Source organism: Nyctibius grandis, chromosome 5 (assembly GCF_013368605.1).
Source record: "Nyctibius grandis isolate bNycGra1 chromosome 5, bNycGra1.pri, whole genome shotgun sequence".
Lineage (NCBI taxonomy): Eukaryota > Metazoa > Chordata > Aves > Nyctibiiformes > Nyctibiidae > Nyctibius > Nyctibius grandis.
Window position 1 is genome coordinate 56,429,438 of NC_090662.1, and position 16,571 is coordinate 56,446,008.

General features: G+C 38.2%; 1 protein-coding gene across 2 annotated transcripts in view; it reads right to left on the reverse strand.

Annotated features, from left to right (window-relative positions):
- Positions 1–16,571, reverse strand: part of BLTP3B (bridge-like lipid transfer protein family member 3B) — a 64,943-nt gene that overhangs the window by 21,829 nt on the left and 26,543 nt on the right. For both annotated transcript variants that reach the window (XM_068401301.1, XM_068401302.1), the window contains 8 exons: positions 14,881–15,021; positions 14,079–14,249; positions 12,582–12,762; positions 11,168–11,251; positions 4,560–4,742; positions 4,339–4,457; positions 2,351–2,492; positions 1,361–1,554 (listed from right to left, as the gene is read on the reverse strand). In XM_068401301.1, coding sequence (XP_068257402.1) covers positions 1,361–1,554; positions 2,351–2,492; positions 4,339–4,457; positions 4,560–4,742; positions 11,168–11,251; positions 12,582–12,762; positions 14,079–14,249; positions 14,881–15,021 — 1,215 coding nt within the window. The remainder of the gene's footprint in view (positions 1–1,360; positions 1,555–2,350; positions 2,493–4,338; positions 4,458–4,559; positions 4,743–11,167; positions 11,252–12,581; positions 12,763–14,078; positions 14,250–14,880; positions 15,022–16,571) is intronic.

Below are 16,571 nucleotides of genomic sequence, written 5' to 3' on the forward strand. Positions count from 1 at the left end.
TCAGGACGGGACGCTGATCACGGCAAGAACATTAAGGACGCCGATCACAACAAGAACATCGAGGACGGGGTGTCGACCGGAGTCGAAGCAGAACCAGAACATAAAGATCAGCTAACCAATGGAAAAGAATGGACTTTTGTGGACTCTTGACGAAGGAAGAAAGAGGAATTGAAATAGTTAGTGGATTATTAGCAGAAGCTTATGAAATGTTTATGATGTAATTGATTATTAGTTTCTATATAAACCAATAGTGAATTTGAGTCAGGTACCATTCACTGCGGTGGTGGTCCAACTCCGAGTTGTTTAATAAAACCAGCAAACCTAGAGACCCGGACTCTGCCAATTTTCTTTAAATGCAGTTAAGACAGGGATGAAATAAGTAATATGAATCAAGGTTTGAGGGATTTAAGAGTACTTTTACTTTTATCTTCTCTTAGTTTAGTGGGCTATTCACATATAGTAATTCAATATTAGATCAGTCTGTATTTGTAGTTGCCCGGTTGTTAGCTCTCACTAATTGTTTTCATTCAGTACAAACCATGTCCTTTTAAAGTTCCATTAAATATGCACCAAGAGCCTTAGAAAGATAACCATCTCTCCACACAATGGCTTTTTAGAATCCTTGAAATCTCTCCTGTGGGCACCATGGAAAAGACTCATTGTTTTTTTCACCTCTGAACCCTGAAAACCAATGCCCAATGCAAATCAAGGTGGGAGTGGGGGGAATTGTCTGCTCAATAATCCTCCTCCAAAGAAGACGACAAGGGAAGCAAAAATATGATGTTCAGCTGCATTAACAAGCGCCACTCCTCCGGAATAAACATGTAAAGAACTTGTCTAGCTGAACTACAGTCAAGGGCCAGTGTGAAACAAAAAGTGGTGAGAATGGGTTTTGGAGAAGGAAATAAACCTTCAGACGAGCTACTTTCTTTACGCCAGGCATTCACTAACAAGATGAAAGAGTTTTGATACACCACGACCAGAGGAACAAGGGAGGGCCCCTGCATTAATATATAGTGCAAATATGAATTTTTTGCTAGTTATGTTTACTTCAGTGCTCAATTGCTTTTCTTCTGCTATGTCAGCTTCACTGAATACAGTGAAATAATTTGTTAATACTCTCATTCATGTCTTCAATACAAAACCAAAATACCCCTAGCACATAGATGAAGTAGTATGGAAGACAGCTGTCTGTCTTCAAACCATCATACTCCGCATCGTTTTCCAGAGCAGCGTTGCTTATTGTGTGTATGGTTTGTTCATTTATTTGTTCATTTATTTCTTCAGCTGCTTTGCTATAAGCTTTTCAGAATAAGAGAAAAAGTATTTTCCACAAAACCCCTTCTCAGTGACAGCGTACCTTTAACATTAGTCCATCAACTCTAACATCAACATGTTCATCTGATTTTGAATTGTCATTTAACTTGTACATAGCCATGAACTGAATAAGACTCTGTTTCAAATCCAACACAAACTGATTTAGCCAAAGAATACTTCTCTCATCCAGGGTGAACTGTAAGGCATTCAGCTGGCCATATAAATTTGGACATGGAACTAAAAGAGAAAACAAAACAAAATCATGAGAACAAATGAAATGTTTAGGGGTTGGTTTTTGGTTTTGGTTTGGTGTGGATTTTTTTAGAAAAAAGTGCAGACTTACATTTCACCAGTATTTTACATCAGAGAAAGAACAGAAACACACTCCTTTGGTCCCAAGGAAGAATAAATTGTTAGGGGATACCTAAAGTGATGCTTCTTTCTCTCACTCCAAGGAAGTTAACTGAATTTTTGAATGATCTAATATTAGAACGGAAAGAAGTCTGAGGAGAGGAGGAGAATGTCCTCATTACATTTTCCTGGAATGTAATGAAGAAGGGCAGGACAATGGAGATTGGCTGTTCCCAAGTCCCATCCCAAGAAATCCAGTGACATTTCTGTATATAAAAGAGGGCCAGCCCCGTAATGCATTAATAAAAATAACTCCAGCAGATCTTCATTGCATCTTAGATACTACTGCTACAGTTTAAGTTCTTTTATGTAGCCACTGAGTTCTTTTATGTAGCCAGACAGTATAACTGCAGAAACAATAAATGTATGTTGGAGAATGAAGAATTTATGTCTCAGTAAAAATGCTGTGAGTGTTTTCAGGCTTAAAATCCATGTTTATAAAAACCAGTATTTACAGGAGTTTGTCAGGAGCAAGCACTGTGGAAATGGAACGGTGTTGTGTTCTTTCCATTTTAGAAAGCCATTACTTATTTCCAATTGTCAACCTGGAATCAGTATTAAGCTTCATAAAGGTGAAGGTAATACACAAAATTTATGGTTTGGTACAAAAAAAAAATCTTACTAGGAAAGTCCTTTCCATCTGGGTAGTAATATTCAGTGAATTCAATATGAATAGCTGGCATTTCTGGTGGAAGATAAAGTGACTTTTTATTGCAAGAGATCAGAGCTTTAGGGGAAGAACGACACTGGTCTGCTGTTGAAACCTGTAAAAGATAAAATATTAGCTTCATTAATACATTACATTTTTATGAATCATTAAACATTTGTAGTTGCAAGGCACTGCCCCTAGTAGGGTAACATTCCACTGCTCTCAGATGTAGATCCCCAACTACACAAAGTGCAGACAATGAGAAACACCTGGTTGCCTTGTCGTAGAACTAATTTGTGTAGAACAGTTACAGAAGAAAACTATATAGTATTAATGGTACCAGATCCCCTTCCTTCAAGCGAGGCAGGAGGCAGCAGGTCACTTTCAAAGGTGTTCATTAGAAGCCTAGAATGATCTGGTATCTTTATTGCAAACACTACAGCTCCTGTATAAGCAATTATGCTAGGACGCGGTATAATTTGCATACCGTCTGTCCAAAAGGATCCCATATCAAGATGATAAGGGATAGATGAACTAAATAAGTTTATTACACAAGCGTTAGGAAGTCCTTCTACTGTCATAAGGACAGATACCAGTACATGGGCCAACTCTCAACTGTATACTGCTACGCAAGGTGTTCAGCATGCACCTGGCAGAGGTATGTATACTTGGCTGTGCCCGAAGGTCTACTTCACAGGAGAATCAAGACACTATAGAACAGTAATCCTCCATTTCTGTTCCCTTCCAACGTAAAGTATGAAACAAGAAAGAGGTCAACTTTTGATATATATTTGACCTTAAGTTTCTTGGAATGTACCCTAGTTTAAAATGTATATTGTCAAAACAAAGCTCTTTCATCCAACACTTAGCAGGTCAGACTGACAGTTTGAAATTATACGACTTATTGAGTATATGATGATGTCCACTTCTATTAGTTTCACTGGAAATAATGAATATATAACCTTTATAAGCCTGCTTCACTCTGTGTAGCTGTTTTCAAGCTGCAAACATCTCTGTATTAACACACAAAAATTCAAGTAATAAGAGATATATTTAGAAAAATAACTTTTTCTAAATTGTATAGAAATAATGACAATCAAAAAAAAATGAAAATGTATTTGTGTGGGGAGGAGGAGACAAGCATCTGAAGAGTAAAAGGCAAATGAAAACACCAACAGTACAACATGATATTATAAAACCACTTCAAACCCAGATGAAGACTCCTGGCAGCAAGCTGCAACCTCCACTCTACCAGAAACAATGGCAAAAAAGCACTGAAAATGGAAACAAAAGCAAGTAGAAGTCACAACGACTAAGGGCACACACCAAACATTTTTGTTAGGACCTGAAATTTAGAGTAGATCCTCCCTTATTACTACCATTCTGCCTTAGAGATATACTCCTTTATTCCAGTTGCCTCCTATCTGCACCAAAGACTGAATCTGGACCACAGCCAGCAACTAAAACTACCTACTAAAACAAATCGGGGAGGGGGGGCAGGCAGGCAGGGGCGGAAATGGTTAAAGTGTCTACTCAAAACCTCACTGGGGGAGGGAGGGGATGGAGAAAAACTTAACCCCGAATTTAACATTTTTTAAAAAAAACATGTACTCTGAAAAAGATGTCAATAAGAAAAGCATGAAATACAAAAGCACGTATTAAAATACTGGGTACCTAACATAGTACAATGAAAAGATGAAATTCCAAATGTCAGGATTTGGGGAACAGTAGAACTTGGATCCAAAACATAATTGTGATAGGGTATCATCTAATATAAAGTCAATAAGAAAATAACCACTGATTTTAACAAAGCAGAAGCAGGCCCATAAAGATCTAATCCAATAACAAATGGAAAGACTTCTATTAATTTCAGTGGGCTTTAGAATTGTCCCTTAAAAAACATAGTTATGTAACAGTCAAGGGCAAAGCAGCCCCAGTTTTACTAACTTGAAGAAATGTACCTGATATATATTGAAATCTGCAAGTCTAACCACAATAGGACTAGACATCAGTTTGCCCTTTGGTTGTTGGGAAGATACAGAGGAAGCCCTAGATGTTCCTTTCGGTATCTGTTCCTTGCCTGTAGGAAAGAATAGTGATGGAATCATTGAAAAGAACAGTCTTTTTTAGAATAGTTTTAACATTTCATGGAATTAGAGCACTAGTGATGCAAACAAAGTACCTGTTTGTAGGTTTTGTGGAGATACAGAAGGTGGTGATTTGGGAGGAGAATCTATAACCTGATCCTTCACAGCCTGCTTAAGCAATTCAACATTGCTTTTGAATTCATTTAATAATTCTTTGGCCCATCCACTTCTAGTTTTAGTGGCATCACTGTAATGCATCCAGTGATCGCAGCTGTCTCCTGCAAATAAGAGGAATTAGGGAAATATTAACTCATTTGAAAGTTTGCTTCTAACTGGATAACAAGTTTCTACTATTTCACAATTCTTCTTCAAAACATAATCTCATTGCATGCTGTAATTATAGAACAATAGAAGTTATAACAGGTGTTAAAACAGAAGTTACATATTACATAAAAACAAGTCTCACTGCTTCACAAATTCACTCAGAAAACAACATAATATTGCCACCTGACTTTTAACACCACTAACTAATGTTCAGAACATCATTGGATATTTCCAGTTCAGAGGAATCTGATGACACATTAATTTCACATGTGAGAACATGCAAAAAAATGTTTCACTGAAAAAAATATGCAAGAGCAAGTAACAGAACAATGTTCTCATACTCATTCTTTCCAAACTTATCTTTCCTGCCAGAACTGTGTCCTAAGAAGTTCCTGGTCCCTTTTCAGAAACGTATTCTTTTTGTCTTGGCTCTCTAGCACCTTTAAGGCACACAAACAAGAAGGTAAGTTCAATCAGTGCTACAGCACACAGCCTTAAATATCAAGCCCAGTAGAATTTCTTTTATTCCTAACATGTTTCTGTTGGTCAAGCATTTAAACCTCTGAAAGAAATTGAGATGTCTTCAAACAGTCCCTGTAAAGACAGTCTAACCTGTTCAATAATAAGGATGCAATACAAATAACTTCTATCAAGTGGCACATCACTCTTTAAAAACCAGCACGTGAAAGCTTACTTTATTTGGGACTTATTGACGTTTTGGATACTTACACTGGGGATGAGTAGATATGGTTGCTATTAAATAGGAAAATCCGTCGGGAAAAAATTGTTATTTCAAGTCTAAATGCAAAGATTTCAGCATGGAAGAAACTTTAAGGGAGGGGCCTATCACGAGAGATGACATTTTTCCCCACTGTCCTGCCTCACAGCCTTTTGATGGTTACTCACATATTTCTAGCTAAGGAAGAAGAGAAAAGAACAGGGAAGAAAACAGAAAGACAGCAAGAGGGAAAAGATCCATTACATTCAAGTCCATGAAGCTGGGATTCTCCAAAACAAGGCTGAAGTGAGGTCACCCCAAGCATACGCACATAAACTCTGAAGTACCTACAGGACAGCAGCATTACAGGGAAAGCTCTCATAGCCCTTTCTGGGAAGTCACTACGTGCAGGTGCCTCTCTGAAGCGCTTGCACGCTAACAAATACAGCATGAGGAGCATTAGGGAGCAGCAGGAGGGATTAGAGGTCTGCATGCAGCTGCAGAGCTGTGATCTTGTTGAGATTTCAGAGACATAGTGAGATAGCATAAACAACTGAAATGCTGCAAAGAATGGACACAGGCTCTTTGGGAAGCACAGGCCAAGAAGGCAAGGAGGGTGAGCTACCAGTTTTGTGAGAGCAGTGGGAATGCACAGAGCTCTGCCTTGGGATGGATGATCAGCCAGCTGACCACTTACAGGTTGGGACTAGAGAGCAGACCAACATTGATGATGTGGTGGTGGATGTCTGCTACAGACTATCTGATCAGGAAGATGATGAGGCCCTCTCCAGACAAGTATCATGTTCACAGATCCTGCTCCCCATCTGGAACTTTAACCACCCAGTATCTACTGAAGGGACAACACAGCAGCACACAAACAATCCATGCTGTTTCTGAAAGTCCATTGATGATCACCTCCTAACACAGGTAATTAAGGAGCCAAAGAGAGGACACGCTCTGCTGGACCCAATTCTTACAAAAAAAGGAAGAACTGGTCAGGAATGTAAATGTCAGGGCCAGCCTTGGCTGCAGTGACCATGACATAGTGGAGTTCAGGATTCTGAGGTGAAGGAACAAGGCAAAAGCTGAATGACAATCCAGGACTTCAGAAGAGCAGCCTTTGGCCTGCTTGAAAGAATCTCTTGGGATGTAACCCTGGCCAGAAGAGGGGTCCAGGAGAGCTAGTTGATGTTCAAGAATCACCTCTAAGCTCAAGAATGGTCCACCCTGAAAAGCAGGAAGTCTAGCAAATGTGGCAGGAGGCCTGTGTGGATGAGCCAGGAGCTCCTGACTAAATTTAAACATCAAAAGAAAGTGTACAAGATGTGGAAGCAGCATCAGGTTACCTAAAAAGCATATGGAGGACAGTGTTAGGAATGCCAAAGCCTATCTGGAACTGAATCTAATGAGGAGCATTAAGGACAACAAGAAAGGTTTCTGCAGGTGTATCAACAGCAAAAGAAAGAGTAGGGAAAACTTGGGCTTGCTGCTGAATGGAAGAGGGGACCTGGTGACAAAGGACATGGAAAAGGCTAAGGTACTCAATGCCTTCTTTGCCTCAGCCTTCACTGGTAAAACTTGCTTTCAGAATTTCCAGGTCCTTGAGACTTTTGGAAAATTCTGGAGCAAGGAAACCTTCCCCTCAGCAGAAGACCATTAACTTAGGCAACGTTTAAAGAGATCAGACATGCACCAGGCCATGGGATCCTGATGAGATGCACAGAAGTGCTGAGAGAGCTGGAGGATACACTGAATTATCTTTGAAAGGGCATCATTGAATAGTGATCAGAAGAGGTTCCTCAGGACTGAAAGAAAGCAAATGTCATTCCTATGTTCAAGGAGGATAAAAGGAACAACAGGCCGGTCAGCTTCACCTCAAAGAAGGTAATGGAGGAAGATAACAGAAAGCAACAAAGCAAATAATCCTGGAAACCATTCCAGAACACATTAAGGACAGGAAAGTGACATGCATGGATTTATGAAGGAGAAATCATGCCTGATGAACTTTACAGCCTTCTCCTATGAGATGAGGCTTGATGGATGGGGGGAGAGCAGTGGATGTTTTTTACTTCAGCTTTAGCAAGGCTTTCAGCACTGTCCATAATATGCTCAGTGACAAAATGATGAAGTACTGACTAGGTAAGTACACTGTGAGTTGGACTAGAAACTGGCTAAACTGTTGGTCTTAAAGGGCTGGGATCAGCAGCATCAAGTCCAGATGGAGGTAGTCATCTGTCATGTACCCCCAGGGCCAACACTGAGGCCAATATATCTTCTTTAATAACCTGGATGATGGTACAGAGTGCATCCTCAACAGCTTTAAAGATGGTACAAAATTAGGAGGAATGGTTGATACACCAGGTGCTGGTGCTGCCATTCAGAGGGTCCTTAAAGGGCTAGAAAAGTGACCCAACAGTAATCTTACGAACTTCAAATGGAAATTCAAGTTCAACATCTGGAGTACAGGCTAGAGGCTGACCAGCTGGGAAGCAGCTTTGCAGAAAAAAAATCTGAGACAACAAGTTGAACATGAACCAGCATGTGTCCTTGATGCAAAGGAAGCCAACAGCACCTTGGGCTGCTTAGGAAGAGCATTGCCAGCAGGTCAAGGGAGGTGATCCCTGCCCTTTACTCAACCCTTGTGAGACCATATCTGGAGTGCTAGGTCCAGTTCTGGGCTCCCCAGTACAAGAAGGCCATGGACTTATCAGAGTGAGTCCAGGAAAGGGTCACAAAGATACTCAAGGGACTGGAACACCTGTTGTATAAGGAAAGGCTGAAATAGATGGTATTGTTTAGCCTGAAGAAGAGAATGCTCAAAGGGATCTTATCAATGTGTATAAATGCCTGATAGGGGGAGTAAAGATGATGGAGTCAGATACTTCTCAGTGGTGCCCAGTGACTGGCCAAAAGGCAATAAGCACAAACTGAAACAGAGGAAATTCCACTTAAACATTAAGAAAAGCTTTTCTACTGTGAGGGTGATTAAACAGTAGACTATGTTGCCCAGAGAGGTTGTTGGGAGTCTCTACTCTTGGAGCTATTCAAAGCCTAACCGGATACAATCCTGGGAAGCTTACTTTAATTGACACCACTTTAATCAGAGGGGTTGGACTAGACAATCTCCAGAGGTGCTTTCCATCCTCAACTATTCTACAGTTCTATGTATGGAGATATCATTGCCGTATTTATTTGTGTGAAGTGAAGAGACAGGCCAGACTGAAACAAGAGAACAGTACTTTAGTGGAGCTGGCACTGATGTTGCTACCATCTGAATTTATTGCTGGTTGCCCAGGAAGAAAATGCTTTCCAATTTCTCATATTGTCTCAATGTATCAGCTTGATCAAGAATTTCTTGTGCTGCAAAATGTCTTGCATGATGGCAAAGCAGCAGCTTTCTCTGATCCTCATCCAGCAACACATCAGCTGCACAGATAATGGATCTGGATAAAAGCTTCTGTGACAGCAGGTCTGGGAGGACCAGTAAAGCGATGGATTGCTGTACAGACAGGTTTACAACATCCAGTAACCCTAACATAACATAAGCCAGGCTGTTATCACAGTCAATGGACACAAAACCTGCTTCATTTTTTTTAGTGCTCTGAAAGGCTATTGTTGGAAGGCTTGATGTTCAACGGGTTAGAAATTTACCCCATGGCAATTATGCCTCAGACTCCCTTTAGAGTCTGAGTGGGGTCTGTTACAAAAACAAATAAAGAAAAAAAAAAAACAAACAATTTGCAAAGACAATCAATTGTTGAGGGCTTTTTCCTGAAGGATTAATCGCAGTTTCCAAGAAGACTATACCAAAAGAGCTATTTCTAAACATTCCATAGGCTACAGAGGTACAAAATCAGAAAACAGTCTGGTAACAGTCACAGAAATATATAGCTGTTTCCTCCTTGCCCACTGCTACACAGTATCAATACAGTGTTGTCCTTAAGTATGCAATATTGCAGAGCCTCGACTTCAGGGTAGGAACGCTCTGCGTCAGGCTGATAGCCTGATACAGCAGTATATAGAGGCATGTTAGCTACACAGCTAGAGAACTTCCTCTGAACTTTCAAGATTAATATGTACTCCTTTTACATTGAATAAAGGGACTTCTACCCCTGTGATGATAGTTTGCCCACAGATGTGCCACACACTTCTAAAACGGTGAGAAGATTACGACCTCTTAAAATAGAGAAAGCAACTTTCCGGCATGTTCCCTCCCCCTCCACAGATACACCCTATTGGACCAAACACCACCACCTTTGGCAGTCTTTTGTCATAGCTTATTAGTGAGACCTAGATTTCTGTTACTTAAACACACCTGTACAGAACACCATTTAAGACTGCAGGAGAACACTACCTTTAAAGTCACCACCTTTGCCCTGCATAGGATCTTTTCCATCTCTGATTTCATGTAGTGGGAGTTATGTCCCACATAGCCATTAACTAAAAGCATTCTTAGTGAGCTTCTAACATGCACATCCAAGAGCCTAAACTGCATGGTTCAACCTGGCTAAGAATCCTTCCAAACTAAACAATCTATTTATTTCCTTGGTTCTCTACATTTTCTCTGTTTCACAGAAAACACAGATCAGACTCTCACCTAAACATAGCAGGAATCAGGAGTGACAGTAAATGAAAAACACAGCTGGGTCACAAGACAGGCATGTGCTAAACTCCTGTAACTTAAGCTCCCACTTTTATAGAAAAGGAAACCAATATCACAATCTCAAACCGTATTGGGCCAACCTATAGCAAGGAAAGAACACTGTTATTCTTAAGCGTGTTCTTTTCTGTTGCTGTGTAGGTTTATTTGACCTACACTAAGTTAATTTTTTTAAGGTGCAAAAACTATACTTGCTACTTATGAAGGAAACAGATTGACATTACAGGATTCCATCTGCAACCATGAGCGACAAGAAGGATGTGAGGCAAGCTATGGCTAAGTTACATCTTTAATGTACGTAGATAATCACTCCAAAATGACTGGTCTGTGTTGGCTAAAAGCAAAACAAAGCACAAACAACACCTGCCCCCCAAGTAAAAGCCCCTCCACTGTACTGGATTGCCTTTGATCTCAAATTCAACAACAAACTTATTTTGTCTCTTCTAAATTTCTTAGATTTCTGAAAAACATATTTACTAGGAATGATTTTTAAGAAATGCTTCTATGAAAATTGCTAATATCTGTTTAATAACAATTCCTTAACAAAAGGCTACACAGCTGAACTTCTACACACTGCGATTCTTGTTTAACAAAATAAAAAAAAAAAAAAAACACATTGCTTGAAAATGATAGACTGATATATAGGAAAAAATCTAGCAGATTTGACTCTTACAAATATCCAGTTAGTGAATTCTCAATCTGGTGTACTGCCCTTCCCTGTCAACACACAATTCTTTTCATGTCAGAAATGCATAAACACCATTTAGTTGACCAAACAAAACACTGAAAAGTGTTTGGCTCGTTCACAGAAATTAAATTGGTTCCCAGGTTGTTGCCTTTGTTGTTTCTTTTTGCATATAGAAGGAAATAAAAAGGTGTGTTATTTCAAATGTTTTGAACATTATTTTCCAAAGACCTGTACACAAACACAAACAAATTTTTTAGTATTTAAGCAATATAGTTACATTCACAGGTAAGTCACAAAATGTTCACTTTAATACCTGCTTTGTGAAATGGGTAATAGTCCACTGTCAAATAGCTGAAGGAAAGCTGCATGGCCCCTCCTGTAACACGCCTATTTGAGTCTGTAAAACAAAACAATGCTCAGCTCTGCAGACATTGTATTTAGCACGTTAGTTCTCATATGGGTACCTCCCTTTTACTGGCTCTCCTTACAATCTCATTATCTTCCCTCAAAATTTTCATTCAGTTAGTCTTCACTGGTTTCTGAAGATCAGTTTGCAGAACTCTCTGTTCTGTACTTGGTCACTACTAACAAATTGTGTATTGTTTTAAATGCTATTAAAAAGACAACTCTTTGTACACACATTACTGCAGTTTTTCTGAAACAAAACTTTTCACACTGAACATATGATTACGATCAGTCATTTGAAGTCAATATTTACTTTCAAGAATATTGTAATTTCTTTTCTTATTTGACAAATATTATTACAGTGAAGAGGTCTTCTGAGAGTCCTCTGTTCTGATTTCTTGACTGCTAAATTTAAACTTCATGGCCAAAAATAAAAGACCAATAAAGAGATCTCACTAAGAATGATAAATCCCAACTGCAGTAGATATGCTGGCATGTAAGGAAATACATCTCTAGCCAGTCAACCTTATGCTCTGCAAGCATCTTCCCTAATCAGGGAAATACATTCACTAAACCCAAAGTTTTTCACACTCTTTCCTTCAGCAGACCTTGTATGCTTCTATAATTTTTTTCAGTGACTAGCCAGCTCCTTGGATATACACTGATATGTCGTTCTCTTCTGATCACTTTTAAAAGGCATGAAAGTAGTGTCATCTGTCGTCTTTTTTCTGATTACGAACATGGTAAACTGCAACAGCCTTTCATTTTAAAAGTACAAATATTACACACAAAATTGTAAGACCTCAGAACACTTGTTTCATTCTTTCAATTTGCTGCAGAGATATCAAATTCTCTAAATTAATAACACAAAGCGGACTGCTCTTTTATTGGTCTGTAATTTATAAGGAGTATTACAGAATCAGATTGTACAGCGACCCTTTCAAGCCACAGTAATGTTGCCATTGCATTCTTGATAACCCAGTTAACTTATAATATAAAAGAAAAAAACAGCAGTAACAATCAGACTGGACAGAATCAGTTTCTAGAAGACAAGGAAAGCACTGAAGCTACTAGCACTATTAGCAGTTGTTATTGCATTTATTCTAAAATAATTACATTTAATAAGGAAACATTGTCCTGATAGAGACATCTAGCCAATTTTAAATGTGTCTACAGACACTGGAAGACGATTCCGAATATTCCTCTAAAATAGAAAAAGACTCTTGATTAACATTATTGCATTCCTCAAAATGTCTTCTAAAGATGATTACGGTTCACAGGCGTGCTACTTTTAAAATTTCTTTTTAAAGAAACAAAATTACCTTTTTCTTTAGAATGGATATCATCACATATATGTAGATCCAAATGGGAAATTACTAAGTGATGAGAAGTTTCCTTGACATCAAAATCATTAAACAATTTTACTATTGCATCATTTTGGTCAGGTGCTGATGTTGTCTGGTGCGCTTTTACCTGCTGGGAGCTGGGTGCAGGGGCGGAGCTCTGAAAAAATATTTAGTCATATCAATTTATAAAGTTTATCCTTCCTTTCAAGCATAAGTATCCTTTTATTTACTCAAAACATGCCTTTCAAATAAAGAAAAATCTGCACCACACGCATTCACCTTGGATCACTACTGAGATTTAAGTGTGCTGCCTTAGAATAAAGCTAAGTTAAGCTAATGGCTAGGTGTCACAAAGAGGCAATGCCAGTTCATCCCCCATTCTCCCCTTCCCCCTGACTTCTTTACACCCCTGTTACTTGCAGCACTGGTATTTTTCTCACTTTTGCTGCAAGCTGTTCAGGTAACTAAACCAGCAGAAAAACATTAATTTTTTATTGGGCTCATTTCTGCTAGTTTATTTCCCCAAACTGTACCACAACAGGGTCAAACGTGAGCCAGTGCCAGTATCATGGAGTTGGTGAAACGCAAGCCCAGGAAACTGAAGAACCAGGACCTCCCTGCTCAGTAATAGCTAACCATTAGATTACTGTAGCTAAACCATCAAATCACGTCGTAAATCATCAGGACCACCACAAGAACTGAACTCTCCATTACAGTACACTAGCTTTATTGTAAGAGATTTTATACAAGTGACTTTACTCAGTCTTAGTAATAAATTAAATTTTATTTTTATAGGACAATCTTTTATTAGTGTATTTGTGCTGCTTCTTCACAGACAAGAAGAGGTCCCTCCCCCCAACACTCAGAAAGCCCAGTCAGTCTAGTCTGCTGTATGTGCTAAGAGAAGACCAAGATCAAGACTATCTTACATGCAGCATCAATATCGCATCTATGCCAGCAGAAATACGTTAAAATATAATTATTTTTCACTATATATTCCAACAAGAGAGCTGCACAAAGGAAAGCTCTTACTAAAAACTAATTTTTCAGTACCATGAAAACAAACTGGACAAGCACTTTATATCATTATAGTAAGCATTTCTATCCACACATTAAGGTTACCTTAGTGTGTCTTAATTATTTTTTTTAATTCATAACCAGAAAATATTTGGAGAGCAAATTTACTGAACAGTTAATCAACTGTTAAGTAAATACAGAGGTCTAAATACTCTGTATGTGAATAAAGAAATACAACTTTCTTTTTTCTTTCCTGCAATTAACATCAATACACAAAAATCTTGTAAAATATTAACACTACTGTGATTCATTCCCAATGTAATTTAAGATGTACAGCTGAATGAAAATGAGTAACTGAACATTCTCTAAAATAAATTAACACAACTAACCACACTGTGTTGTATTTTAGAACAGCTACACTTGCTGATGATACAGTGACACAATCAATTATCATACCTGTGCTGTTTCAGAAGCCAAGCTTTTTCTCTGTTCTGTTGATTTCTCTATGGCTTCACTAAGAGATTTGGCATACTGCACCATGGCTTTCAACTGGGAATCAGTCAAAACCCATAGCAAATCATCCAGAATCAGAACCAGCTTTGATGCCACTACATTACAATCCTTTAACTGTAGAATAAAAATTTAAACAAGTCAAATGGGTCCATTAAATACTTATATTTCTTATATGAAAGACAAGAAAAAAAAAAGAAGTTGAATGCAAAACTGCACTTCCCAAAAAGCAAATTTCTTCCATATAAATAGAATCATAGAATCATTTAGGTTGGAAAAGACCTTTAAGATCATTGAGTTCAACTGTAGTAACAAACATATCTTTCATTTTAAATTGTTTTCCTCTCATTATCCAAAAAGTACTTAAGATATAGTATATTTGTGCCTCATTTATTTGTTTGGCATGCATTGGATATTAAACTGATGCATTTTGCTAATGTAAGTAATGTAAATATTGCCCGAATCTAGAGAGGTAAGACAACATGCATCATCAAAAACAAAGCTCTGCAGGTCAAACGATTTCATTAGTAGGACCTGTGCAAGGTCTTTATCTTCAAATTCTGCCTGCAATATTTCTTGTAAACTCTACAGTCTTACCGATTACACATTACTAAAAATGTAGTTCAGGTAACTCTACATTTTATATGGCCTAAATTTAAAACCTTTACTATGTGCATGTATGCATTAAGAGCATGAGTTAAAAATTAATTCATAAAATAATAAAAGATGTTAAAATTTTCAAGTTTACCCTTCTTTTAAGCGTGACCCTAATTTTTGATTGGTTAGTAATCAGTCGAACTGGAGCACTCATGATTTCATGCTTAGAACTCTGGATTGCATCTGCTTCTATTCTGATCATCTGCCAGTTGATTTCTTTAAAAGTCAAAACCTTTAAAGAGAGAGAAAAAGAGAAAAACATCTTGATGCCATATGACAGTTTACTTACACCTAAGCATGTGCAGGTATGCGTGTATGTATATATCTGTACATATATACACACACACACTCACATGTGTCCTTTGTTTAGAGTCATATGAACAGAACAAATACATGTAACTTGTTATTCCACTTGTAGGTGTCAGGAATTAAAGCCCTGATCCTTCTCTCTACCTCCAGGATGTCATAAAAATGTTAAGCCAGTTCCAAGCAGGCAGAGGTAACAAGCAGCATTCAAAATATTCAGAAGAAAATAAAGGTCACAATTATTCAATACTAGGTTGGTTTTGGTAAAGGAAAAAAAAAAAAGAAGATTGTGTAGTTTAGTTTCAAAATGCTAAATCCTAGTATATAGGAAAAAAGCGGGGAGGGAAGCAAAGCTACAGGATGGGAGAGGTTTTCAGAGTGGTGTACTTCAATTAAAAGAGAATGTTAAACATTGAGCACACTGTATGCTATATAGACCCCGCAAGCTTTGAATCCATTACATGGATTTCTAGAAGACACAGCAAGCGTTAGAATAATGATAGAAGAGCAGCAAGTCCAGCTGGATATTGAAAATCAAATATGATCAAATATGAGAAAATGCGTGATTCTCCAGCAGCAACATCATGGAGAATATCAAATGAACAGGACATCAAGATGAAAACACAGTCATTCTAGTTTCCCTAAAACTCCTTCCTACATTACTCTCTAAAGAAAAAAAGATCAGCCACGGGGAAAGTGGAAGAGGGAAGAGTATGCTTGGTATGTGTCTTATTTTTCAGCTGTCATTCTCGTCAATTTGAAAACTGTACAGCCTACGTCCTGCGAATATATGCAGAGACTTAATTAAACATACCCAATGTGTTTGGGAAGAAGGCACACACAGTGAAGTGAATGAGATGGAAAGACACAGTGCAAAGTAGCCCGAAAAATACTATTTGCAGAAAAGCAGAGTACCTACCATCCTCATCCAGGAGATGCAGCATGAATGGAAGCTTCTAAGGAGATTCCTCATTACATTAAGAGCGTAGCTACAGTGCAAACCTAAAAGCTTACTCCCTTAAAATGTATTTTAGCACAAGTTATCTTTACAGTACAGTGTCGGTTTTGTTCTTTCACCTTTTAATGCAATTTACTGCTAACAATTCATTTGCTACAGTTCCTAGAAATTTGTGTTTCCAGAATTCATTGCACCAAAAAGGAACACTCCTCAAGGAAAGCTCTGTTGTGTACGGGGAGACTATTCAGAATCAGATTCTTCTTAAAAAGAACAAATATCGCAATAAAAAATACCACCTAGTCAAACTTTAATTTTTCCTCTTTAGACTTCATTAACACATGAGCATTAGCCTACAGATAAGCTGCACGAAAGACAAACTGTCAGAAAAAACAGTTTTGATCTTATTATTTTTGTGGTATTTTTAACTATAATATTCTCTTGGAGTTGCTTTCCCTACATAAAAAACAACTACCAGACTTCTTAACTCTGAGTAAACTCTACTGCTGAATAATTGGCTC